The sequence below is a fragment of the Lingula anatina genome, chromosome 1, assembly GCF_051362555.1.
Source record: "Lingula anatina isolate TDL-2025a chromosome 1, LinAna3.0, whole genome shotgun sequence".
NCBI lineage: Eukaryota > Metazoa > Brachiopoda > Lingulata > Lingulida > Lingulidae > Lingula > Lingula anatina.
In genome coordinates this window covers 28,414,843-28,440,795 of record NC_141767.1, presented here as the reverse complement: position 1 = coordinate 28,440,795, position 25,953 = coordinate 28,414,843, and the positions used below count along the sequence as shown (strand labels likewise).

The window sequence follows — 25,953 nt, the reverse complement described above, 5'->3', positions numbered from 1 at the left end:
ATTAACAGAGAAGTTCCTGTCCGTGATTTTTTAATTGCCTAACAATTGAAGTTAACAAGCAGTTTAGGAGAAATCCATTGAGTCAACATCGGGCATTATGCGATTCTTCCTAAAATGAAGAATGTCGTAGAAACTGTACCTGAAGTGTGATACCTGTAGATTTCATGTTTCCTATCATACCCAAGATATAATCCATTGGAGCTTACTGTTTATTCATTTATTCAGCAGTAATTATTAGTAACATGTACAATGCAGTCAGTGACGCGACAGCATAATGGTTATCTTGAGTGTGTTCTTGTTATGCATCCGGTCAAAATTTGCACCATGTAAATGCAAGATACAGTCTACCAACTAAGACTTGTCTCTATTTTCTAGTGAAATTTAGCGCCCATGAAAGAAAGAAAATTTTAAATTTTTTGGGAAGCGCACTTAAGTATTGTGCTTAAGGGTCGGGTTTTAATTTCCAGACCCGGACGCTCTTTACTTGCAAGGCTGCATTCTCCCCGTTGTTTTCGGTCGGGGTCCAAGTGGGATACCAGCTATTCTTGGCCAGCCAGAAATCCCTGGGAGCGGTTGGGGAGGCATTTTTCCATGGCTTGGCTGGGCCATTATTGACCCAATTGTCTTGAAAGAAACCATTTGTGCCTCCTACGGCTACGTTCATAAGTAGATAAAACTGTAAACGAAGAGAAAAAATAACCAATGTATAAATAAGATCGTTTGTTCGATTTAAAAAAATATTCTGTTAACTACAGTCTTGTAAAATAGGTAATTGTACATACAGCTGTTTAGCTGTTATGATATATTTTGTATGACTAAAATATCAAATGCACATAACCCTTGGTCATCTTTAGAAATTTAAGGAGGAATTAATTTTACTTCAAAGTTTCGCAACGGCAGATGATTTTCAGTTTTTTTTATAGTGCTTTTTCAATTGATACAATGCTGCCCATCCCTACTTCCTGATCAAATGGTGCCATTCTGGGGTTTGGTGCTCCTTTCCAAGGATTGTCTGAGCCAGGTATAGTATTGCTGAAATCGCCAAGCTTCCAGAACCCGCCCTCGTCTGGAGCGACATCTAGGATTTTGTCACCGTCGAGGAACGTTCTGCATGAAAAACAACGTAACACTGTAACGGTTATAAAGATGAGCGTATAACAATAGCACTCACAGTAGTAAGTCGCTTTTCAATACTAAATAAAATTCTTCCAATGTTTAAAACACCACTTTGTTAAACAAGGGATGTGCATCTTTGAAGAGAAAGGCAAAGGGTCAACTTGACATTTAATCATTACTTGTGATAAAAAAGAAAGATAAAAGTTAATTGGTTTGATATATATATATATATATATATATATATATATATATATATATATATGGTAACTTGCCTTATTCCAGCCTCGTCCCATTCCATGGTGTAATTATGGAATGCTGTGCCAAACGTCCCCGACTTTGCAACTCTTTAAAATCAGACGTTATTTATAAAATAATAAATGGAGAATATTCAAGAAGAAGCTCAATCAAGAAGAAGCGATAAAAACAATGTATTCTTTTTCCCTAAAACACTATGATTTACCAAAATACTGTATGTAATGCTACAGGAGAGAGAGAGAGAGAGAGAGAGAGAGAGAGAGAGAGTCATATTTCTTTGTGTGAAATTGAGGTATATTTTCATTCTAATATTGGAAGATGCATACGCGCCGCCATGGGTCTTCTCAAACGGGTCTGCGCCATAAAAAGGTCCCCAGTGAAGTGTGGATGCAAATGTGTTTACTCCTTGGGGCTCGCCTTTCTCGTCCTTAAGGTCAGCGTTACCTCGGCTCTCTACGATGTCTATCTCCCCGGAGGCCGGCCACTCGCCGTAGTTTTGGTAGCGTGGTAACATCCAGATAGCTAGTCAGAAAAATCGTTTTCATTTTGTGTTAGCTAGTACCGTAATGAAACTACTGTCAAGGGAACGCCTCAAAGGTACATAGGTGTGCATTTGGTAAAACATGATTGATGGATTTACATAAATTCGAAAATATTTCAGTAAGAAAAAAGATTTGATCATTGTTTAAGTTGGTTCGAACTTTTTTATTGCGTGTTAAAGCGACACATGTAACTTTACTATGTTTATTGGTTTGTTATTTAAAAGCCTAACTCAAGAGGTTAGTGACGGATTTTGATTACATATTCAGGATAGGTTAGAAATGGGATAACATTGAATTGATTACATTTTGCTGGCGGTCCATGTTAATTAAAATTATTTAAACAATTGATAATGAAAACCGAGCTGCCTCCGAAGAGGTGTACGTTCTTTGAGTACTTTTCCTAGTTATTCAAGAAATCATGTTACCAGGCCAGATCCAATCTCCCGTCGGCATCTTGGCCTCCACCTCCACTTTTCCGTACTTGAAGTTAAAGCTGTTCACTGTGCGTAGACGACCAGACTGGATGGGGTTAATGTAGTGGCTCCCAGTACCCTGTCGCTCGCAGCCCCAGAACGCATTGCTGGTGCACAGGTCCGCAGGACCTCCACCTAAGCCAAATTTGAAGGCGTGCGAAGATGACATTCAGTCACACCACAGCCGAATATTCACATCGCTATGTCATTCTTAATCATTTAAAGTCTTGTATAGTATTTAAATGACATTTTGTTCTTCCTCAATTAACTTCCCTTTTTATTCTTCCCTCTGACGCATCACATGTTCGCACACAGGCACACATATTCACTTAACTGTGCAAGCAAACATTTATCTCTTAGATAAAATTGCGAGTATTTCTTTTCACCTTGTCAGGTTTAAAGAATGCCAGCAACAACTAAGTCAATCCACACCTCTTTAAGTATGATTTTTTTTACAAAAGTTTACAAAAGGTGTTAGACAACTATTCTATTTATCTGTTTGACTAGTCTACGTACCCCAAATGTCCATCACACCGTTGGATAAGAATTGTTCGCTGAATTTGTCACTCGTCAAGGTAGGTTTAATGAATAGGATGCCGTTTCTGACGTACGTGTTGCTGCGATTGTTTGTATAATACTCAAACTCCCAGTTCTACAATAAGAAAATAATTATAACACAAACCAAAATGCTAATGAAGATATGTTATCGGTATTATCAATATGTGCTAAATTTTCGTTTTTAACCTATCTTTTATGTATTAATTTTCCATTTCAAGTATATTTACCTGTACACGTTTAAAATTTTTCAATCCATTTTTTATTGTTGATCCTCAGATACCACTCAGATTACTCTCAAATGTTAATCTATCTTTTATTCGTAAAAGATGACAAATCTTAACGTTTTGAGCAATCTTAAATGGTAGAAATACCTAAAATCCATTCTGAAATGATTTTGTCTGTCAGAACTTTCTATGTATTTTGGTTTGAAAAAACATCTCGCAAATGAACAATAACGAAAAATGACTAACCCCGCCACCTCCCAAAGTGATCTCATGTTGCCATTTGGAGAAATCCAACGTGTCGAAATCGTCTTCAAATATGACGCACGGGTAAGTTGTACAACCAGTTGGATCTGTGGAATTTGAAAAACATATCTTCACAGCTTTATTTTGCGTCAGTTTTTTTTTTTTTTTTTTTTTTTTTTTTTTTGTACACCCTGCTATAGCCACATTTTTTTATTAGAAAATCGTATTTCCCTAAATTTTTCCTTGAAAAGTTCCTTTAAGGCTTTAAAACATAAAAACTACTTCTGAGAAAAATGTAATTACAATATACAGGCATATACTTGTATATCTCAGCGCTACGTTCCGTAAAAAGAAAACTGATATAAGGGAATGCACGAAACTCAGGATCGCAGAAATGTTAGAGTATTGCCTTAGAGTTTCAGTTTTGAATCAGTCGCATCAACAAATGAGGCCTTTAATTTTCCAGCCTCTCTTCAGTACTTACGTGGCTGGGGAGGGGACGTAGGCCCTGGGCCTGGTTTGTTGGTAGTAGTGGTAGTCGACTTAGTAGAATGGTGAGAGGGAGAGGTCGTACTCCCTGACGACCCTGGTGTGGTAGTTGATGACGAGTGCGTGGACGTCGAGGTTGATGGTGAAGGCGTAGTTGGAACTGAGATTAAAATAGTAGTAGCCAGTTTTGCACAAGTGTAAGCTTTGAGAAAAAGGCGAGTTTTAAATTTAAACAATAAATGCCATGTAAACAATAGCAAGGCTGACAAGTAGCTACATGTACCGGCTCATTTAATTTTGATAACTTCATCAGCACCAACGATATTGATCAAATGAACCCATAGAAAGAAACCCATTAACTTGAAGCTAAGAAGGCCCATACCTGGCACTGTCCATTGCAAGTTGAGGTCATTATGGCCGCCCTGGCCTTCAATGACCACCAGATACCAGTAGTGGACGGTGTCGCCAGGCTTCACCTCCGTGGTGCTGTCTTCGTACACCCACTTCCCACCTAAAATATTCAAAGAAGCGTTCATTCAAAAGTTTTAGAAAATATTTGGTTTGTTATTAATGCAGGTATTGCATGAAAGTGATTGAGCATAATTCATGGCTGTTTTTTTATCTTTATAAATTGAGCTGATTTTTTATCTTGATGGACTCAGACCGGGTTCCCATCCCTAAGAGACCATTCCCAGACCCTATCGTACTAACTTTGGATCGAACTATCTCCTAGGGGATTCCCGCTTAATTGCAATAAACTTGGGCGGCATAGATGTCTGTCACGCCTGCTGAGGCTGATAGGGAGTAATTAACTATCGTTAAGCAGCATTAGTGGGCGTCCCAAAGCAACTTAGCGTGGAGATGGACCGATCCTGTAAGATCGATCTAGGGATAGGAACCCATTCTTATTCACATGGATAGGGATGGTTTTACATATCCATACATCAGTTTGTATATACACTGTTTAACGTAATAATAAAATATACTCGTTTAACTGTACGGACTTTCTTAGTCGAGATAATAATATCTTACCTGTTTTGGTCCTGATATCGACATTAACATCTCCCGGGGCTACGTCACGCACGACTTTATTGACACTGTAGTGAAGACCAACCAGTGTTACACCTTGGTGGTCTGAAAATGAGTAGATTGAATAGTATGAATATTGAATTGATCCAAAATATCTGAGATAGATAAAGACACTTGCGTACTTTATACAAAAATATGACCTTTAAACATAACTACATTTATCTGAAGTTTTTATCATTGCTGAACCGTTTAAAAAAAAGGCAATACAAGATCAAGAATTGTATAGCAAATAGCAATAAAATATAACGACATCTTTAGGTTTTTCAACTAAATTGCATGGGACCACGTGCAGTACAGGACATTAATGATATGATGGCTGAAATAATAATTTGGTAATAGTTACATAACTTACATTCCTCGGCTTTTGAAACATGTTTTGAAATATAATTCATGAACATATGAACATAATATAACAACAATAATCGCAATCATTACAACCTGGATATTCAAACTTGAGACCACGTGGACTTAGCTGTGAAATTTTCATCGGCTGAATAATTGGTCCTCCGGATTGAGCGAGTGCTGGCTCCATAAGGCACCCCAATATCACAACGCCAATAAGAAACCTCATCTTTGGGATGAGCTAAAATTCAAGAAAATAAGAGATTTAATGTCTACAGGTAATATTATAAATACCACCTTTTTATCAATAAATATCAATCAGAGCATCGATCTTTATATTTACTGGTACAGCTTTCTTCCCACGCTGGAAAATGTTTTATATCTATATATATATATCTGTATATACCGTAAATGTCTATGGTCCGCTCTTGAACGTCTATTCCCTATTTATCCAACAGCCTTGTGACTGATCTGGAAAGGATGTCACTAACTTTGTAGGATAAGAATGTTTAGAGAAAAGATAAAATAGTATGCAACGCAAACATTTCCTGCACGCGACCGGTTTTCTGATCCCAACTTTTGGGTTTGGATCCGCTTCAATTAAAGGGATAATAACTCTTCGTTTCGGCCAAAAAATGAATTTTCCTGGAGTAAACAACAATTTTCCCATACTTACCAATGGTTAATAAATCCATTTTTACATTCAAAGTTAGTCCCTGGTTTTTTTCTAAAAAGTTTGTTTTTTTGTTAAAATCTCTGAAGAGATTTTAACAGAGTATAGCCATCAATGGAGGTCACGTGGTTTAAAGACAAGCTCAAATATCAGAATTTCGAGCTATAACTGCAGTTTTTGTGGTAAAACAGTATATATTATATTTCTATGAGTTATTCACAATGTTTTTATTGTGAAATATAGATCTCATACGAAGAGTTATTATCCCTTTAATATTATCTGAAGATATCTGCACTGCCCAGATTTTCCTACGGACCATTACGTGACGGCGATTGTATACAAGGGTATTTTTGTTCTCATTTGCTAGGGTAAAGTTAACTTATCTTTCGCAAGTCATACATATGGGGGCAATATACATGTACATACAGCTCGATCCACGGTATGAAATGTGACAGCAGCTCAGAATTATTATTTTTTTTTTTCAAAATAATGGATACAACTACTGGTTCAAAAGCAAATAAAATGGCATTTCATATGCAAAATTTTCACTTTTTGTGTGTGTGTGGGGGGGGGCATAACTGAAATGTTTACTGTTTTGGTGTTCTATTAAAATGAAATATAAATACAAATCCTTGATTCCATGATATCTAAATTGTAGCAACAACAGTATAACATGTAATGCAAGCCTTAAGTAACGAAATATTCACAAGTATGATATGGCGTAAGCAATGCAATTTCAAAAAGCTCAACTATATGAAAAATCATTCTCTATTTGCTAATATGAATTTGAAAAAATTGCAATATGAACTTCTCTGGTAAAAGCACTCTAAACACCAGTGTATTGTGGTGGTCTCTAACTTGTAATCCACTGTATGCTCAACTGACGCATTCCTGTAATGCTTCTGGATTGTACGTCTCATCTAACACAATTTTAGATCACGGCATCGTAAGCTGAGCTTACGCAATCAGAACAATGTCATGGTACACTGCGTCTTGATCACATTAACTGCCTACTCGACCTTTGGTATTGAATTTGGTATTTATAGCATTATGGATTTTAGCAAGGAAGTGGAGCGTGGAGCAGTCCAGTTTTGGGACATTCATTATGACTTTATGTTTGATTGTACCATGGATTCTATCTGACTATGCGTATAGCGGTGCCTAGAGGCGGAGGGGGGAGGGGGGTCTTATGATACAGGTTTTCAAGCACAGCTGTTTTTTTTTAATTGTAGTTTATTTTAAATCGCGGAAAAGTCAATATGTCGTTTTTTCCATTTATTTCTAATTTCACAGGCTTGACAGTTGTCTAGTTTAAATCCACAGTATTTGCCATTGAATGTCATGTCAAACGAAGAAAATGGTGACTGATAACAACTTAAGACATGGAGGCACAAACCTATTAACACATTATGTACACCATATTTGGGAATTTTGAGAATGATTTGGCATAGTGCTGGTGTTCTCAAGAGTTTGATAAAAGTACCTTTTACTTGGATGCCAACATGTACTGTAGAGTGTGAGTTGCAAGGAAAGATATTAGTCCTTCTGAGGTGAAAGTTAAGCCAGTAACTTTTGTGTAAGAGATTTTCTTTTCCATACTGCCTTGAAAAAGAAGTACGAATATCGAGCCTGAGCCGCGTTTCACTGGAAACCTAAAGTCAAAGTTGGTATAAATTTTAAGAGCGCAACTAGGTGGTCTGATTCGATTCATAGCAAAGTATTACTCCGAAATAAAGCAATTGTCGATCGAAAGCATGGGCAATTACAAGAGAGGCCTTATACCCTCAACCTGCGACAAAGTACACTATAATTTAAGGTCTCCGTGTGAAAAAAAAAACTATAATAGATAATAATACAGTATCAAAGAGAAAAAATGGTGTTTATTAAATCATTTTGTCACACATCTGATATGTTTTCACGCCTCGACGTGCAAAAAGTAGTTACTACGCTGAATGATGTCGATTATATAGTTAAAAAAATTAATTAAATTTAAAATAAAATTAAATAAATAAATACCCACAGTACACCTAAACAATGGCCTAAATAGGGTCACACAATAAACGAATGCTTTTAATGACAACTAACACTACTCTACCGTGTCTCCTGTGTATAATACGATCTTTGTCTATTATTTTGATACTGATCAGAGATATCAATACAACATGTCTAACTTACTGTCCCTGTGGTAGACGGATGATGCTTATCAATCCATGAAAATGTAATGGCCAGTTAGAGAAACCATTGTTTCGGTGTTACTGTTTCTAATCCTATTCGAAGACGAGTGAGGTGGTCGCAAGAAAACAATGAAATCACGACTACACGCACGCATGTATACGCACACGTGCTCACACACGCCAATTGCATCCCCCCCTCGTTATATGGTCATTAGATGCCTTAGTCCAGCCCCATTATTTAGGTTCTCTCCTTTTCTTTATCTCTACATTTATGTTCCACCCTATACCTATACCTTACCTACCAAGCTGATCGATACAAATATCCACTTGTAGGACAACGTAATACCAAATCCACACATCTATTTACGAAACAAACTAATTTCATTTTACTTCATTCACTTCCAGGTACCATCACAACCTGGTCGTTGGTTTTATTCAAGAGGGGGGAAATGATTATAAAAACTTATAAAAATTTACTGGTATGGCAACCACGTTACAGTTAATATCCTAAATTGTGCTTTCAATTTTTCTTACAACTCTCAGTCATCTAATTATTGGTTCCACCATTCACTTCCCTAACGATGAGATTGACGACAAGAAGTTATTTTTTCTAGTATCGAATGCGATTATACCAGTATGCTAGTGAACTGTTTAACCCAGCAAACATGTCTACAGAGTTGGGGTTTCTGTCAAATTAAGAAAAAACTGAGATCAATGCTCAATAACGCCCCTTTGTACTGGAGCCACGAAAGTGGCCATTAGTCACTGTCTAATTTGTGAAACTCAACATAGCCACTTTATTAAATCTGCATGCAGCCGTTCAATAAACAGGCCGTTTAGTAAACAGCGACTGCTGTTTTGGTGCCTTAGACTGGAGCGCGTTTTCTAAATTTGAAGTCTCATCTCATCAATCTATAGCCAGGCATGCCAATGACGAACAAAGTTGATGTGGGATCCCTTCCAAAAATACACACACGATCACAGGACCCTATATTTTTTCTAATAAGAATTGGGCTATTTTTTCCTTTTATTACTTGCGTAACAAAACATTCAGTAATATAAATATGGGAAAACGATAGGTCTCAGGAGTGAGAGAAGACTGTTAAATAAAAATTCTGTTCGTGCATGTTTTTTGATAAAGTGCCCATATCAAATTGTATAAATTATTTTACAACAAGAGTTTTACACAATATAGAAAACAGGAATATCAGTAATTTTAGAAATATTTCCAAGAAGTTATTGCAGAACCCTAGTCCAATATCCCTTATGTATTTGTTTAATAGAAAGCTGCAGTTCTTACACTGATGAGGCGAAGATTGGTATACACCATTTGGAGGTAAGGTAGCCACATATAGCATGATAGTCACCAGTTCTTGCCTTTTGGTATGGTGAAAATAGATATCCAGTAGCCCAATGCATTATTGTAAACACCAGTAAAGGGATAAAGTATTTGTACGTAGTATGGTATACAGCTGTGGAAGGATGCTTTGGTAGGAAACGTCCAGTCACATTTACACCGTCGCGGTGTTTCTCTGTAACATTTTGATTAGTTTTAGTGGGATGATTACATTGATGTTGTTGTTGTTATACTTGTCAAACTGCTCCTTCTCGTGTAGCAAGATGTCAAATCTATTCTGTATAAACTTTGAAACGCTCCTCACTTATGCCGTACTACATAATTGTGGAGAATTGGCTAGATGGTGCTTTTCGCCAACAAATCATCTTGCTGATCCCTTCCATAGCTCGGGGCTGACGCCGGGACGCCGGGTGCCATAGGGACGGCACGTGAGCGACACTCTCTCTGTCTTCAGAGATTCATCTTGTCGCTTTGTTGCCACTGTCTGCAGCGGGCTTTCGCACGATAGGGGTCGCTTGACTGGAATGCCTTGGGTCACTTCTCTTTTTTTTGCCTGTTCAAATTTGAATTCCCCGCTTATTTGACTGTACATATAACTGTACGCATTAAAAAAGATGACACCGAATGGGAAAAAAGAACGTGGTAGGTGCCCAAAGCATTCACGATGTTGATCGACAATAAAAAACATAAGGGTGATCACTTCATGCCAGAATCATCCATTTTTAAGTTTGTCTTCAATGAGACCTATCTTCATACCCAGCCACCGGAAGTGGTTCCGGACTTCCTCTTGCATCAGGTCAAAACACATCGCAATGACGGCTAAACCGAACAGAAGATAAAGCGACACAAAGACAAGTTTTTCTGGAGCAGAATCACTATTAATGCTGGTGCCAGGAACTACATCGCCAAAACCAATGGTGCTGAGCGTGATAAAACAGAAGTATAACCCTTTGAGAAAATCCCAGCCTTCCCAGATTGAAAATAAGAAGGCCCCGCCAACAATGTAGCCAGTCATGATACCAAAACTGACGTAAATCGGCACACTGACTTTGCCTTGCTTGGTTGTGACACGGCGATGGGTCGTGTATTGTGTTATTTTTGTTTTGATTTTATATTTATCCCCAGGAGAAATAAATTCTGGCTGGGGTGAAGGTGTCTTCGAGCTACTTTTCTTAGACGACTTCTCTCCTTTCGATGACAAGCGTTTCAATGTTTTTTGTCGCTCAAGCTCCTCCTTTTTCAGGGTCTTTTGTCTTGCAATACTTTCCTTCTTTTCACTTTTCTCACGCTCTTTTTGTTCTTTCTGAGAACGCTTTCTCTCCTCTTCCATCGCCTTTTTTGCCCGTTTTTCCTCTTCCAGGCGTCTCTGATTCTCTTTCTCTTCCTCTTTTAATTGCATTAATTGAGCAATTTTTTCTTCTCTTGCACGCTCAGCCTCCTCCTTCTTCCTTCTTTTTTTCTCTTCCAATTCTTCCTTTTTCAAAGTTTTTTGTCGAACAAGTGTTTCTTTACGTTCTTGTTGAGCTCTTTTCTCGGCCTCCTTCTTTTCCTTCATTTCCCTTGCTTTTGCTTCTTTGATTTCTTTTTTTCTTTTTTTCCTCTTATCCTTATTGTCATTTTCTTCGTTCTCAATTTCGTGCTTTTCAATTGTATCGTAGTTTTCAATGCTTGGCAGCATTCGAAGAGCTTCTTCGTTCTCATTATCGCACTCCATGAGCGGGTCCGCTAATTCAATCGGCCAGCCATTGAGAGCATCTTGGAAAATGTCGGATAGTTTGGATTCACTTTCGTTGCCTCTGATTATATTTTTGTTGTCGTCACCGTTATGTGACATCTCGAGTTTCTGCTGCAGATAGTTACTGTTTGAGCTAGTTTTAACTGGGGAGTCCTGAGGAGAAACGTTAGGGCTTGAAGGGGTGCTAATGTCGGTGATCTCATCCCAGCTTTCCACGGCATCTTCATATATTTCATCATCTAAAATATCTGTTTCGCGTACGTTAAGATCATCAAAAGAATATTCATTGTCTGATTCGTCATCAAGAATGTCCGTTTCTCTAACCACGTTGCCATCTATGTCTAAACTGAGCGTTTTCTCCGCTGTTAAGCCGTCTTCTATTTCTGGGCTTACTTTCTTTGTTTCGTCCGCTGCTTTTGACGGTGTCATCTCATCGATGGCTTTATTTATTTTATCATCATCGGTCAGATACGTAGTTTGTGGTTTTGGTGAGACTTCTCTTACTTCATCATTAGGACTCTCGCTGTTGCTACGATTTTCATAGGTGGGAACTTTACTGTCTGGTTTTGGAGAAGTTTCTCGCATTGCGCTATTACGTTTTCCACTGCCTCCACTACTTCCGCCGTCATCTCTTCGCCGTTTAACGCCAAGGACGGCGTCTGCAGCCGCGTCTGAAACTGAGCTTAAGATAAGTGGTTGTTGAGGAGAAATATCTTCCTCGTCGTCGGAATGGCAGACGGCACCCTCTTCCATAATACTGATCTGGCGTGCAGGGGACTTAGAAGATTTCACGCTAACCGAAGGACTAGCACGTGGAGTGCGGTGGTTCATGGTTGGTTTCTCTTCATCCCCTTGAATACTTTCTAGCCTCTGGTAAAACGAATCTTTCTTAGCCATAGTGCTTTTCCTGGAGCTGGCACTCCGGCTACGCCGCATGCTCCGTGCATTGCCCTCGCACCTTGAGCTGACACGACTGGGACCTCTGCTTGGTGACGTCCTTTTCTGGCAGCAAATGCAGCAGATGCCACAGCACACCTTATTGTAGAGGAATCGGACCGAGTTTGCCAATGTGGTGCCTATATTGGCGCAGCACAGCAGCAGGAGTGGAATGCCCAGGAGGGCGTACAGTATGGTGATGACTCGACCCCAGCCGGTCTTGGGCGCTATGTGACCATAACCTGAAAAATAAAAACAACAGTATCGTTTATAACAGATGCTAACTAGATATGTTAAGTCACTTTCTGGAAAAAAACTTGAAGAAAAATCTGTCAGCAATGGATGAAGAAAACATCAATGTAGGATCTACTCTGTTGGTTTTTGTACTAAAACAATAGTTACGTCTACATTCTACGTAATGCCATCTTGAAATACATCGAAACCAACTATTTATTTTCACAATTGCATAATTTTTTGTTTTGCCAAATTTGCTTAATTACTTGGAAAATGTATGACTTTTGCGATAAAAATGAGCGTGGGATTAAACTATAAGATAAAGAAAATGAGATTGACAATCTTTAGTACTTTTTTAGACAGCAAACGGTACTAGAGCGTGTTCAGAAAATAATTAGTCACTCGAACAACCTTAAACTGTCACGTTCGCTTTATTTTGATTATGTATAAGAAACGTTCATGGCTCGAATAACAAAACGTTGGTTGCTCAGGTATTAGCTTCATTACAGACGATAACAAAAAACGAAAGAAATATTATAGTCGAGAAGAACTGATGTGTAAAGAGATGCCTATGAATACATTGTAGAAAAGTTAAAACGGCTAAATTTCCTTAATATTTCAAACTAATGCATTCAAAGGAAACGCTGTCGTTCAGTTCATTCAATACTTAGTGACAGATTTGACGCATCTTATTTCTAATCAAACTTATAGCTATGCCGTTCAATTAAAGCTTTAAAGATATTGTCACCCTTCGCCCAAAACTCCATATTTACTGCCTTACATACATGCATACATACATTCTTTTGGGTAACAGATAAATCTTCAGCGTTCAGTGGCAAAATTAATAAACATTTACATATGTCTTCTTACAGGCGACGTCATAATTGCGCTTATGGGGTAAAAACTGAAAAATAGGTTTCTCAAATTTCTCATTTACCTGAGCACCCACGATCCCCGTTTCAACGCCGATTTAATGACACTATTTAGTACTCCACAACACCACCAGCGATTTTTCTTAAAAGTAGTTAATATTTTATCGTTTATAATGCAAAATAATGCCTTTGTTTAATGAAAATCTGTAATTAGGGGCTCATACTCCATAACAAAAATCTTTTAACCAAAATGACGGCACGGGATTGTAGCCCATACACTCGTGGTCAACTTTGCCGATTTTTGAAAATCTTGTTCAGGGATGAAGTTACGCCCCATACCGATTACTTTCTCAGCTCAAAATAGAAAGGTGTGAAATTGACGATTAAAGCTTTGAGTTGCCTTTTCATTGCAACGAGAAATATAAACGCCGATATTTTATATTTTCGAGATTTTTTATTGTTTTAAATCAGCACAAAGATACATGCATTATTGAATAATTAGATGCAGGGAAAACCTCATTTTCGGTATCTGGACGATAAAATAAAGGGTTACAATATCCTTAAGCAAAATAAAGAGTGATAAGTGTACCAAATTTCAGATTTTGACTCAAAATGTCTGCGTGCGTACACTTTTACTAGGTACAGTATTGTTGCAGCCAATTGTTATCACTGTGTTCATAAAAAAGTTACTAATCAGTTTTTATATGTTTATTGTGCACTACACCGTGTTAGTGGCCGGTACAGGTATGCTTACACTACCGCTATTTACTGCCGTTGTAAAACCATTCCTTTTATTTAAAGACTGCGCAGAAGTAAATGATGGCTTAGCGGGTAAGCTGTATCACCATTGGCCCTATTTTAAAACAGATGATTCTGAAAATAGACTCCGTCTAACTGACCATACACCGTTTAATTGGCACCCAGGGTTCTGTAACCGGCCCATACCTAAAATATTGTACCTCAATGTGTTTTGTCCATTACCAAGAAACTGTTCTTAGAATGGACCATTAGACTACATTCAGGTAATTGGAAAGGCATGGTGTATACAAACGTTTGTCATTACAGTTAAAATATTTGTTCTTTCAAGATAATGGAAACAGACAACTTCATTCTCGAAACAAAACGTAAAGGTATGACGTCGCGTTGGACCTTCCCAATTGCTAGAAAGAATGTAGAAAAAAATATCCTAACAAAAGATTGTGTTCAGCGATGTTATTTTGTACAAATTCTGTGAAAATTATGTGTGGAAGCCATCTTAAACTAAACAAGAGAAAAAAACTTAAGTGTAGAAATAGGTATGTTCAGGGTGTCCCAAAAATGTACCCAATCTTTGTCTGCCCATTATTCATACATTCTGGCGGTGTTTTCGTTTATCGAAATAAGTTTTTCTTTTCAATTTGCCTTCGCAACATTCCAATCTGATAATGATAATTGTCTGCAAAGCATGATGTTGAAATGAATCAATGAACCTGTGATACAGCATTTAACATTTATGGTAGAATACAGTTCTTTTCATTTTAATAATTGAAAACTTGGTAAACATTAAGCTACATGATAGTTAAGAATAATCATTACATGAAGTATTGGCCTTCTTCCTGATATGTGGGAAGAACTGTTACTCAAAACTGATGTGAAGGCTAATTGTGTCTCGTGTTTAACTTTTACAAACTCTTAAAAGAAGTACGCTTTAATTAGGCTGGGCAAGGTTTGCTTTCTAGCTTGAAGGAAGGGCAAGTTGCAGGGAATTAGGTTTATGTAAAGGCAACTGATTTGCGATCACGGTGGCTTTGAAAACAAAATGAGAAAATGTTGTTAGACCAAAATAGATTCATGGGTCGACCCGTCCCTATCCTTAATGCGCTGGTTAGTTATGGTTTTACATTCTTGGAATATACACAGGGTTTGGGGGTTAGGAACACAGAATATGATAAGTGACTCAAAAGATCTGAAGAAGAACTGTAAAATAATCTTCCAGTATATGCGAGCTTTGGGATTTACTTAAAATACCAGCCAGTCTTATGGTACGGGAACTGATGTAGAGCGGAATGGTACTCAAATTTTTGGATTAAATTCAGTGTGATCATGTAAAGACCGCCATTTGATATTTGTGTTACGTCAGAATTAAACTATGTTCAGGTGGTGGGTGCCTATAGTTACAAGGCTTACAGCGGCCTGCTGAAGTAGACAAGAAGTCGCCATAATGGTAGTCGGAAAACCATGTGTGATAGTTATTAAGAAATAGACCCACCGCTTTAATAGATCGGCCAACACGGTGCAATCATGAAAACGAATACATATTCAACTTCATTCACATTTATATGCATTTTGCAATTAAAATGATCCTCCAATACCTGATTTAAAAAATCACGAAACATGTAGAAGGAATTAAGGTCACGCACTATGAATTACCGTCCGATAGGTTGAATTGTTGGCACAAGCTGTTTTAGTCATTTTAAGAGACAGAAAGCACAATCACGGTGCATGCATTTATTTCTTTTTAAAATTTTCAACTTTTTTTCGAGCAAAAAAGAGAGCAGGAACTAATATCACATGTCTGAACATGTTCTTTACCGCCGAGCACACGCCAATCTCCCGCAGGCTATTGTTGCACCTTGCCTGCTGAAGGTCGAGAGCCACAGTTAAGATCTGTCGGTGGTGGACCTATTTATATACCCTCTAAAATGTTTGTCAATGTTAAGAGCAGACTAGGTTGATATGATTGGTCTAATGACTCGGCTTTTGAAGGTTAGTTATGCAATTCTTCAACAATATCATTTTCGATTCGTGCGAGTAGGGCCAGGTGTTATGCGTTTCCTACAATAATGCCTCAGTTGCAGTTGATTTAGATATTGTGGGTTTTGGGTTTATTTGATTTAAGATTGCTATATTTAAAACAATATTACACAACACATAAACAAAGCTGTGTTTTTCTTCAAAAGGTTGATGCATCTCAACGTGTTTCTACGTCAGACTGCGTTAATGCATTTACTAACATTTATATTCAAAGTTGAGACCTTTTAATTGTTGGCACACTGGGAATCAATGGGAACTAGCGAAACATTCTCAGACAGAAGATAACCAACCACACACTATTTGGAACCGTTCAATGTACTTTTAAGAAACACGTTGCATACAAAGGGGGCAAGACCATAAATTTTCTCTTTAAAACCATGCCCGTTATACAGGCAGTAAAAATGCTAACAAGGTGTCTATACGACGCAGTGTGCATTCTCATCAGGGAAGATACTATAGATGTAAGATAAGGATGAAAAACTGGTAACTAAGTTACCCCTTAATCTCACGTAAACTATGGTCTAAGTGGGTAGTCCGTCTTCAGTCTTGCTCAGGCCAAGGCGTTGTACATCAACTGACAAGGCATATTACTTCCCGAAGTCACTGACATTACTTAAAACGTATTTAGTTCACTTTAGTCAGTGATAAACCTCTTTTGAAGAGTCCATATTACGTGATTCTGACGTCAGAACAGTTCATTAAATAGACTTTCTCGGCAAAAAAGTAATATAGAGACCCTGCTTCACTGTACGTTATTATTTTGCCTCCTGAGCAGAGAAGACATGGTCGCCACGGGTTACTCTTAAATTAAGACTATCAGTCACACGACATTAACTATATGGAACTATTAAGTGACACGTGCATATTTGCAGATTTCTCCTGGGGATAACCAGTAACTATCCTATATCTATGTATCTGATTCTTATTGTTTTCTGAAATCTATACTGTATACATGCATTTTCTCTTTGATCTTATGTCCATTTTGTTTAATCATCTTATTATTTTAATTTCTTTTTTATTTACATATTTATGTATATCAACAATTACTTTTTGTGAAACATAAAATCTCCACCATTTTGTTGAATGTCGTGTGTGATGTGAAACCTAAAATTTCAAATCAAAACAAAGTGCGTGACAAAATGAAATAGATTCTCTTTTTTCCCAAGAAATATTGGCAAAGAGGAACGGATCGACGTATCCACACAGGCCGTAATTCCAGGACAACCCACATTGCATCAGTCATTTTGAATACATCGATCATCTTTCTTTTCTGTATAACATTAGCTTAGGTGCTTGCAGCTAATGGTCCATGTTACCCACACACGTAAAACAGAGATTTTTTTGTGACGGCGCGTTCGAAATTTCAATCACATATCTGCTTAAAGTATATAAAAAGTTAAACCACTGTGAACAGGCTTATGTCCGACTAATGATTAATTTCCCCCTAAATGCACGTGTGTATAAAACAAGTGTCCTTTTAATGAAAGGGGATAGCAGACTTAAGCCTGAAGGGTTTTGAGTAGAACGGGTTTAGGGATTTCTCGACCTTAGCGCGGCGGGATTGAGAAAATAGAAAGATTGACTTTGACTTAAATGAGGTCTGTAACAGCATGCACCGACGTTCCAAATAACAGCAAGCACGACCCGTACAGCCAAAGGTTTAATTCAGTAATCAAAATCGAATTGCAGTCGTATTACGTGTTGTTAGCTTACTGTGCAAGAATTGCCCATTTTTTCTCTTCTGATAGTGATCGAAATAATACCGAAGAAGAAAACACTCAACTATTTATTTTGAGCACCTTGTTGTTCCTGTCTTCTACCTAGTGCCTTTTCGATCATCGTATCTCTTCAGTTAACAGCGGGGTCTACTGCGTTTTCGGCCTTGATATATCAGTCTTTAACCTTACTTTTTGTACACACATTTGCATAAACAAACCATCAATGTATGCAACAATCGAACTCACTAAGTGTGGGCGGATCTATGGGGCACTCATATTCATTCATACGAATATTTGTTTATTAATTTACACGTAGACAAGCCTACATGTGTCCCTGCCCCCTTAGAAACCATGGATTGACCAGTGCAAGGCGCAGCGAGAGGACGCAGCAACGATTTCTCAAAATACACAGTACACCTGCGTCTGCACTTCAAAATGGAAGCGTAAGGATAGCTTTTTATCACACAGCAAGATCACCCCAAAATTACCTTGGATGAATAAGATACCTCAACGTGTCGGCTAATATATTGCACATAGTGGTTGAACAATTAACAGTATGACTTATGTAGTATAGGTACCGTTGCGCCATCAAGTATTCCACAAAGATCTGGACTGGGATATACATTACGAAGGCTATACTCAACCCATAGCCTGCGATTTCAGAGGGGGGTTCTTTTTCTGAAAAAGTGGTCCTTTTAATATGAAACCCTATAGATCGAATTATACCAAGAACAAACCATTCTCGGCAAAAAGTGCGGTGCTCCGGGACTGATACTACACTACCCAATCTCGGCTCATGTACTCTCTAATATCCATGCCCATGTCGGTAACGAGCCCCCCCCCCCCCCCCCCCCCCCCCCCACACACACACACACACACACACACACACACTGGTCGGCCATTTATGATGGATGGCTTTTTTTCCCTTACATATCTAATTCATAGAAACCGCTTCCTGATGTTCTCTTTTGCTCCAGTTTGTGAGGTAATCAGTACATCAGGCCATTTGCGAGAAGGTGAAATAGTTTGAATATTTGCCGTGATTCAATCAGCAGATTCAATCACAGATATAGATCAGTGGGATCCAATTTTCTGATTAGTCTAGAGTAATACTTTTGAAAATAAACCATTAAGGGTGCATATTTCAGGTCTAAGAGCAATTTAGAATTGGCTGTCGTGACCCCAACATTTGAAATAAACTGGTCCCAAAGACTTGATTGCCAGACTGTCAGAAAATTAATTTTGAAGTAATAACTTTTTGGAAATAATGTCGTTTTATTCATATTTAACTATGAAAAATTCATACTAGGTGTGTTGATACGGGCAGGTTGTGCAATAACTAGAGATGATATACATATCTTATAAATTAATATATTATCTAATTGTATAATTATCTATAAAAGTGAATCAACGTAACTCGACCCTGTATTGTACCAATACTCTACCAAAGCGATGCGTCTCTTAACCTAAAGTAAGATAAATACATCATAAAACATTTAGCGTCTTGCCATTATATGCCATTTGGTTGCACTGGGGTTGCCAATTTTCGCTTCGTTTTGTTTCATAATGCTGTTGGCTAAATATTCCATTCAGCAAGAAAGGGAGATATCGAAAAAAAGAATGGGGGATAATTGCAAGTCACTTCTAGTCAAGTTATTTTCACATGGCTTAGTAATATATGCGTAGCTTAACCCCTCTTGCCAAAAGATTAAGGCCACCATAAAAATACTAATTCCATATGTCATTGGCCTATATTGGTGCCATTAATGACCAGAGTTTTAAACCTTTCACCGCAAGGTAAACTTGATATGCTCTTACTTTTATAATATTACATATCAAATAAACGTGATATGGTACTGAGTGGGTCATGTGTTAAATAGAATTAATTGGTATTTCTAAACAGGAACAAATTGAGGATATCGGTTGAAGTACTGGTTCTTTGCTCTCTCTCTCTCTCTCTCTCTCTCTCTCTCTCTCATCCATGGCATTATTCCAAGGCGGCGCTCTACCATAAATCTATATACATTCATCGGAAGGCCAATTATCAGTTTGTCTGGCGCCTGGCACAGTGACACCATCGTCACTCTCTGTTGCACCTGACAGGTGGACGTGATGGGCATGATTCTATACCCCTCTATCCGTGTTCTCAACCGAGATACCTCGCGTTCTATAAGGGGCATCATTGCCTCCATGTTTCTACAAGAACGGCCTCTAAAACATTAAACGCACATAGAAATATAACCGAAGCATTTGAAGCGGCTATCTATGGCATACATGACAGATGAACCGTGGTACGTGTTAACACTACAATGCTGGCATCTCTATTTTGATGCTTATAGGAGACGAAACGTCTATCCTATAAGAGCATATACATGCCTTGCTTTTGATAATAAATCTATTGATTTTCAATGCTTCAATATTTTCAGAATTTAATATATTGTGTGTTTATCATAAAGATAAACATTATTGAATACAATATCAATTTGATAAGAGTTAAGGTGCGTCAAGGCGTTTAATTTCCTTTTAGTATTGCACTGAAAATACTTCAATCCAATATAATGACGCAGGGATTAATCGTAAAGAATAAGTACAAACGGTTTCAAAGTTTGTTTTTTTATTAGATTAAACAACAAGGTATATACCATAATCTGGCTTTTGTGCATTTTGTATATTTTATTTCGCAATTACATTTCTTTGTCATTATCGATATCATTTATGGTAGCACATGTACTTAATCAACTTTTTCCCCCGTATTGGTAGCAAAAACAACTTAACCAATTATTGAATCAATAGGAGCAGGCGTCGTGATTGCTTCTTCTACTTGCAATAGTTGACAAATGTTATTACTATTAGACTTAATTGTCAGTATAAGTAGAGGAACTATTACAAGTAATGCAAGTTACCGTGTAAAATATCGACTAAGTGCCGGGTAAAACAATGTGGTCGATAAGTAGAAAAGAAACCGGTCAATTTGGCTTGAAATCCAATTTGAGATAATCCTCGATTTCTAACAATATAGAAGCTACTAACTTCTGGGAAATTTTAAACTAAATTTTATTTGGTTCAGTCGGCTATTTTTTATTTATTCTTTTTTCTTAACTATGCACTCTCGTTAATCGAATACGTACTTGGCGATGTTCGATCCCAAAATGGCGGTGAAATGGTACAAATTAGAAGTCGTAACTCCAGGGGTATAAGGTCTATATTGCAAATTCAATGTTTGACTATGTTAATTAACAAATAAAAAAAGGTTGCTCTGGCTAATTAACAAAGAACACTTAGTTCTGTAATATATCCTTGACAGCCGGTTTCCGTCCGTCAACAGGAACAAATACTCCCCAGGGTAAAGCTTAAACTATCTATCCCATCTAAACGGGTTACGTGCACTTCCATGTTAGGCCAAGCATCTACCGATTCCCAATGCAGTCATCAAATATTGATTAAAAGAGCGCATTGGCTGGAGTGAAAGTGGTTTCTCTCAACTCTACCAATAAACTCTGGAAAATGTATTCTCAACCATTATAAACATTATAAGATAATAAGTCAGAAAATACCAAAGTAACCACAAGATGACCCCCATCTAACCGACCAAAATGCCCAGTGCCTAAAACGTATGCATAGCTCATCTGACCCTTGTAAACCTTGCGAATTTCTCTATTAGTTACCAAAGCCCGATTCAGAGAAAACGTCAGTGCGTGAATTGTCAAGTGCCAGTCATGTGTCTCTGTGGGATTGAACAGTCTATGCGCGATGGATTTTGTTCCATTAAATTGCATGAATTGTCTCTCGGTGCCAAATAATTTGGTTTGCCTATGCCTGTGATTGTTGTTATTTAATTCTGTTCATGATTGGTGTAACAGATGAATCGTCTGCGTGGTGCGTTACTGGCGCTCTCACGGCCATTATTGCACGTCGCATCCTAACTATTTCATTTGGTGCCACTACTAGCCCGACAGCTGTTAATAATGCAACGCGAGGGACACATAGGCGTGCTGTGAACTCCCTTGACAGCCCGCAAAATAATACAAATTACTTGGAGATTTGATGTGTAGGGTTTAAGAAAAATAGTGCGGATGATTATGCAATCTATGGAATGATGAATTTGATAATTCCATTGGCATGGCACGTACATTGCTTTACACTGTACAGTATTTCCTACCATGAAACACAAAAAGAATTCCGAATTAAACGAGTCTATCTGGATTCGTCTGTGTTTTAGAAGTTATCAATAAAATGCCTGCATTTTAAAAACAATGCCCAAGTACGTTATCCACGTGGTGTACGAAGACGGTCATTCAGTTTTAAAGATTACACGATGCTAAACACTGCAAATATTGATGTCTGTTGTCTGCCAAGAACAATCAGTAATTTCCCAAAAAGTTTTCGCAACCAAGTGAATTAGTTCAAATACATTGCAATAACGCCTTAATTCATGCAGAGAACCAAAAAGAAGTAGTTTGATTACAATGCAGTACCATTAGTTCGCTGCCACCATACGTAATTGACATGTAAGCAATTATTCTACATTCAGGGACAATGATATCAACTAAAGACACCGACGTTAATTCCAGGCGGGGATTACACGTACCATACCCATAAATGTGGCAAACAAATGAAATTGCAGACTAGGTGTAATGCTGATATTAATACATTAAGCTGGAACTTATTGTTTTTTTCCTGGTGATTAACTTGCACTTTCGTATCCATAACATACCCCAGGTTGACGTGATCCGATATATTCCACACAAAGTTTGTTATCCAAAGATTCGTGGAAATTACATTGTGCACGAAAGTTTTAAAACTTGTTACACACTAAATGTATCCTAAAATACTTCATAGACAAACAATAAAAATAATCTAGCTGTCAGTTTTAATGTCAACTCTGTTTCTTCTTATCTATGCGACTGATCGTTTTTGAATTGACGGCCAAAGTCCACTAGTTACCGACATTCAGTACCAACAATTAACTTAATGTGACGGACAGCGTTCCGATCTCCGCGTATTAAACAATTAGAAGTAGCAGAATAGTTGCTGTGAACTCTTTAAATGCTGGTTTGTGTATGATTTATGAACGTCCCTGGGAGTTGCAAATGTTCAAATAATCCTATTAGTATAGAAATAACCCTCAAAATTGATAAAATAATGTGCGTGTGCGATTTGTAATAATTTTTTTTCGAATTAAGAAGGCCATGTTTCTTGTTCTAGCAGTCACTAAGGGAATAGGGGGTTAAGCGGTTTCATGCACCGTATTCAAAACAGATTAGACCAGAGGAAAAGGTGAGATATCGGACACTATAAACTAATCTACACATCAAAGGAGAAGTAAAATCGAAAAAACGTTAGCGCACTTGTTCCAAGATATTCATCTGTCTTTCAAGCTGGCTACCAGGCAGTACATAAATGTGGTGATATGACCACAGGCAGTCGTTTAGTTAGAGAGCGAGAGAGGGAGTGATTGACTTAGTTTTTCAACCGCTCAGCCAGCCTAGTCAGGCAAGCGAGCTGCTTGGCGGGCAAGTGAGCGGATGAGCTTACTTGCAGGCAAAGAAGCAAGCAGGCAGTTCGCCCGCTAGTCAGTCAGTCAGCCACTTAATCTTGCCTCCTTCCTATCCGTCTGCGTGTAGCATAGTCATACTTAACCTTAAGCCACAGTCATATAGCGATATGTCTATTTACAGTTTGCTTGTGTGTGTTTAGTGCAAAGTTTATTATCATGTATAAGCATACCTCAACCATATTTTCCAACATAGATGAACGTTTGAAATATAACAGGCCATTTACGAATACGATTCGTGGGTTATATATAGCAAACTTTAAGTGCATTTACGTGCATGCATGGGGCTATTTCTAAAATAAGTGACCTGTGATTCTAATTTGGTTTTATTATTTTCCCCAACGTTTCTGTGTTATGTTAAATATTTGGCTTTATTTTCTCTTTTTTTCCCTCGAATCGTTTGTGTAAATTGCAAAACGTTCATCACATTTACGATAAGTTTACACTTGATAGAGGACAACATTTTAAAGAGATCATTTGTCTACATTGAGTATGAATAACAATTTCACGCATTAACTTTCACAGCAATAGAGAAGACATCTGGTTTAAAATTTGATAAAACACGTACACGTTAAAACACGTTGGCATTGCATTTAATTTTTTAGGGGTAACTTAACTAAAAGTGTTGAGAAAACTAGGACAATGGAATATATTTATATAAAAACAAACTATTTGAGAATTTTGAACACCAGTTTCATATTCAGCATAATCAGCAAGTAAGAATATCCGCGTTTAGTTTGTTGACATTGGTATTATATCAGGAAGCACTTACGGCATGGAAACATTGACGTTTTGCTTCTAAGCTTTTTTTCAAATGCAATACATTGACGACAGGCGTATATCACTTGGCAGGTACAATGGGCACTCCTCACCTGTACACATAGTATGACGCAGGATGTACACAGTCATGACAGGTTTTCATACTTAGTGCAAACTCCTACCAGGTGTAAGTGCCGCGTGTGAGATATGCGTTGGATATGTACAAAGGGTGATTCCATTTACCAGTTTATCTAATACTATGCCTCAGCTTTGTTGGTGCCAAACTGGCTTACGAGAATATTATGGAAATCCTGCTTCTTAGACCGAGAACCTTTATAGTTAAAAAAGGGTGCATTGAAAAGTAATGCCTCATTAACCTTTGCTTGAGTTGTGCTCTCTTAACCACAATCTGCTTGACCATCTGCGAACGCCGACTACAATCTCGCCAACCAATCTGCAAAATGTTTTATTGCCATTGCATCACTTAAAGAGTTATTTGTCAGCACGTGGCACTCTGATTGCTTACAAATGAGGTGAGGTTTAGCAACTGGAAAAAGATAAAACCATTAAATATTTACCTTGCTCCGATACCACATACAGGAATTACTCTTTAAAAAGACAACTGTTTTAGGCTGGGAAAAGCCACACTAATTGATGAAGCAGATTCGAAACATTTTCCGTTTAATTAAGTGGGAATGTTGATTCAAACATACAAGCTAAAGATAAATGGAACAGAGGACCATTTTAAAACTGGAAGTTACATGTACCCTACAAATGTTACCTGGACACATTGACGTACAGAACGTAAGGCAAACAATATGTACCATGTCTAAAATAAAGGGGCATTAGATTTTTTTTTTTTTTTTGAAATCATATTAGTAGTAGTAGTAGTTATAAGTACCGAGATAAAACATGATGTTGCCAAAGCGATTCAATGCAACATATAAAGATGGCGGTGATGGTGGTGGCGGTTTTGGCACCAGTGGTACTATGGACAATATATTGTGTACATTAGAGCGTGGTGAGAAAACATGATTTCTTTGTCATACCACGAGGCGGTTTCATAGGGCGAGTTATCACTTGCCGTAGTTAAAAATAACCATTTTGAATAAACAGCATAGACCCCATTTGTCTCCGCATACTACTGAGACGTGGTACTTGTAAAATGTAAGGGTTCATACAACACTAGAAAAATATGTCAATAGAAAAAAGGTTCTGTGTGCATTAGATTTCTTGGCATCAAATATATAGTGGCAGAACCGTGGACCTACTAAGTTTACAAACCCCAAAGAATCAACCCTTATCACAATATAATCGATAACTGTTTTTAATAATGATTTGACGCTAGACTGTAGACCTAGTACTATTTTTAATGCATTTATCTTACTAAAAAAAGCCTTTTCAACCTTCACGTGCAGATACAAAGGAAACGCTTCCTATCTAATACGTTAGTGAGGTTACAAAAAAAAAAGATCTTGCACTGCTCTGTTTATGCCTACGTGAAGCCTATGACGACGGTTAGCAGAAGTCCATGTAACAAGGCTAGGATCGAACCAATTATTACCACCGTGTCGTTCTTTATGGCCTGCAAATGAGATCCCTAGCTATTTAGAGAATTAAACTGACAACTCTCTGAAGCAATTTAACCCAGTTTACATGCATGACCTATATGGGGCTCTCAAACATAAACCATCACAAAAAATGGTGTGTGGATAGACACAAATTACCTTAAAACTTAACTTAAATCATTCGCAGAAATGATGTAAAACGTCAAAAGCAAAATCGTATTCTTGCAAAGTGACAAAGCGGTACGGGGG

The 25,953-nt window shown here is 37.8% G+C and overlaps 2 protein-coding genes across 3 annotated transcripts in view; both read right to left on the bottom strand.

Moving 5' to 3' along the window:
* Positions 1-227: 227 nt before the first annotated feature.
* On the bottom strand, positions 228-5,573 carry LOC106175887 (beta-1,3-glucan-binding protein-like). Its single transcript, XM_087002259.1, has 11 exons — positions 5,428-5,573; positions 4,933-5,034; positions 4,283-4,411; positions 3,896-4,060; positions 3,415-3,518; positions 2,903-3,038; positions 2,339-2,521; positions 1,698-1,893; positions 1,389-1,460; positions 960-1,107; positions 228-676 (listed from the first exon to the last, which is right to left on the bottom strand). The coding sequence occupies exons 1-11, from the start codon at positions 5,558-5,560 to the stop codon at positions 443-445; spliced, it is 1,602 nt and encodes a 533-aa protein (XP_086858385.1). The 5' UTR covers positions 5,561-5,573; the 3' UTR covers positions 228-442.
* Positions 5,574-7,864: 2,291 nt separating this feature from the next.
* Positions 7,865-25,953, bottom strand: part of LOC106175939 (uncharacterized) — a 28,017-nt gene continuing 9,928 nt past the window's right edge. For both annotated transcript variants that reach the window (XM_087000916.1, XM_013558131.2), the window contains one exon: positions 7,865-12,448. In XM_087000916.1, coding sequence (XP_086857042.1) covers positions 10,248-12,448 — 2,201 coding nt within the window. In that variant the 3' untranslated portion in view covers positions 7,865-10,247. The remainder of the gene's footprint in view (positions 12,449-25,953) is intronic.

What these genes read in the sequence shown, in the direction of transcription:
- LOC106175887 (XM_087002259.1), bottom strand. Translation starts at nt 5,560, where the DNA reads ATGAGGTTTCTTATTGGCGTTGTGATATTGGGGTGCCTTATGGAGCCA. An exon ending in TCTCAAGTTTGAATATCCAG is followed by an intron (nt 5,035 to 5,427) that starts GTTGTAATGATT and finishes ACTCATTTTCAG; the next exon opens with ACCACCAAGGTGTAACACTG. An exon ending in TACGTCCCCTCCCCAGCCAC is followed by an intron (nt 3,519 to 3,895) that starts GTAAGTACTGAA and finishes CAAATTCCACAG; the next exon opens with ATCCAACTGGTTGTACAACT.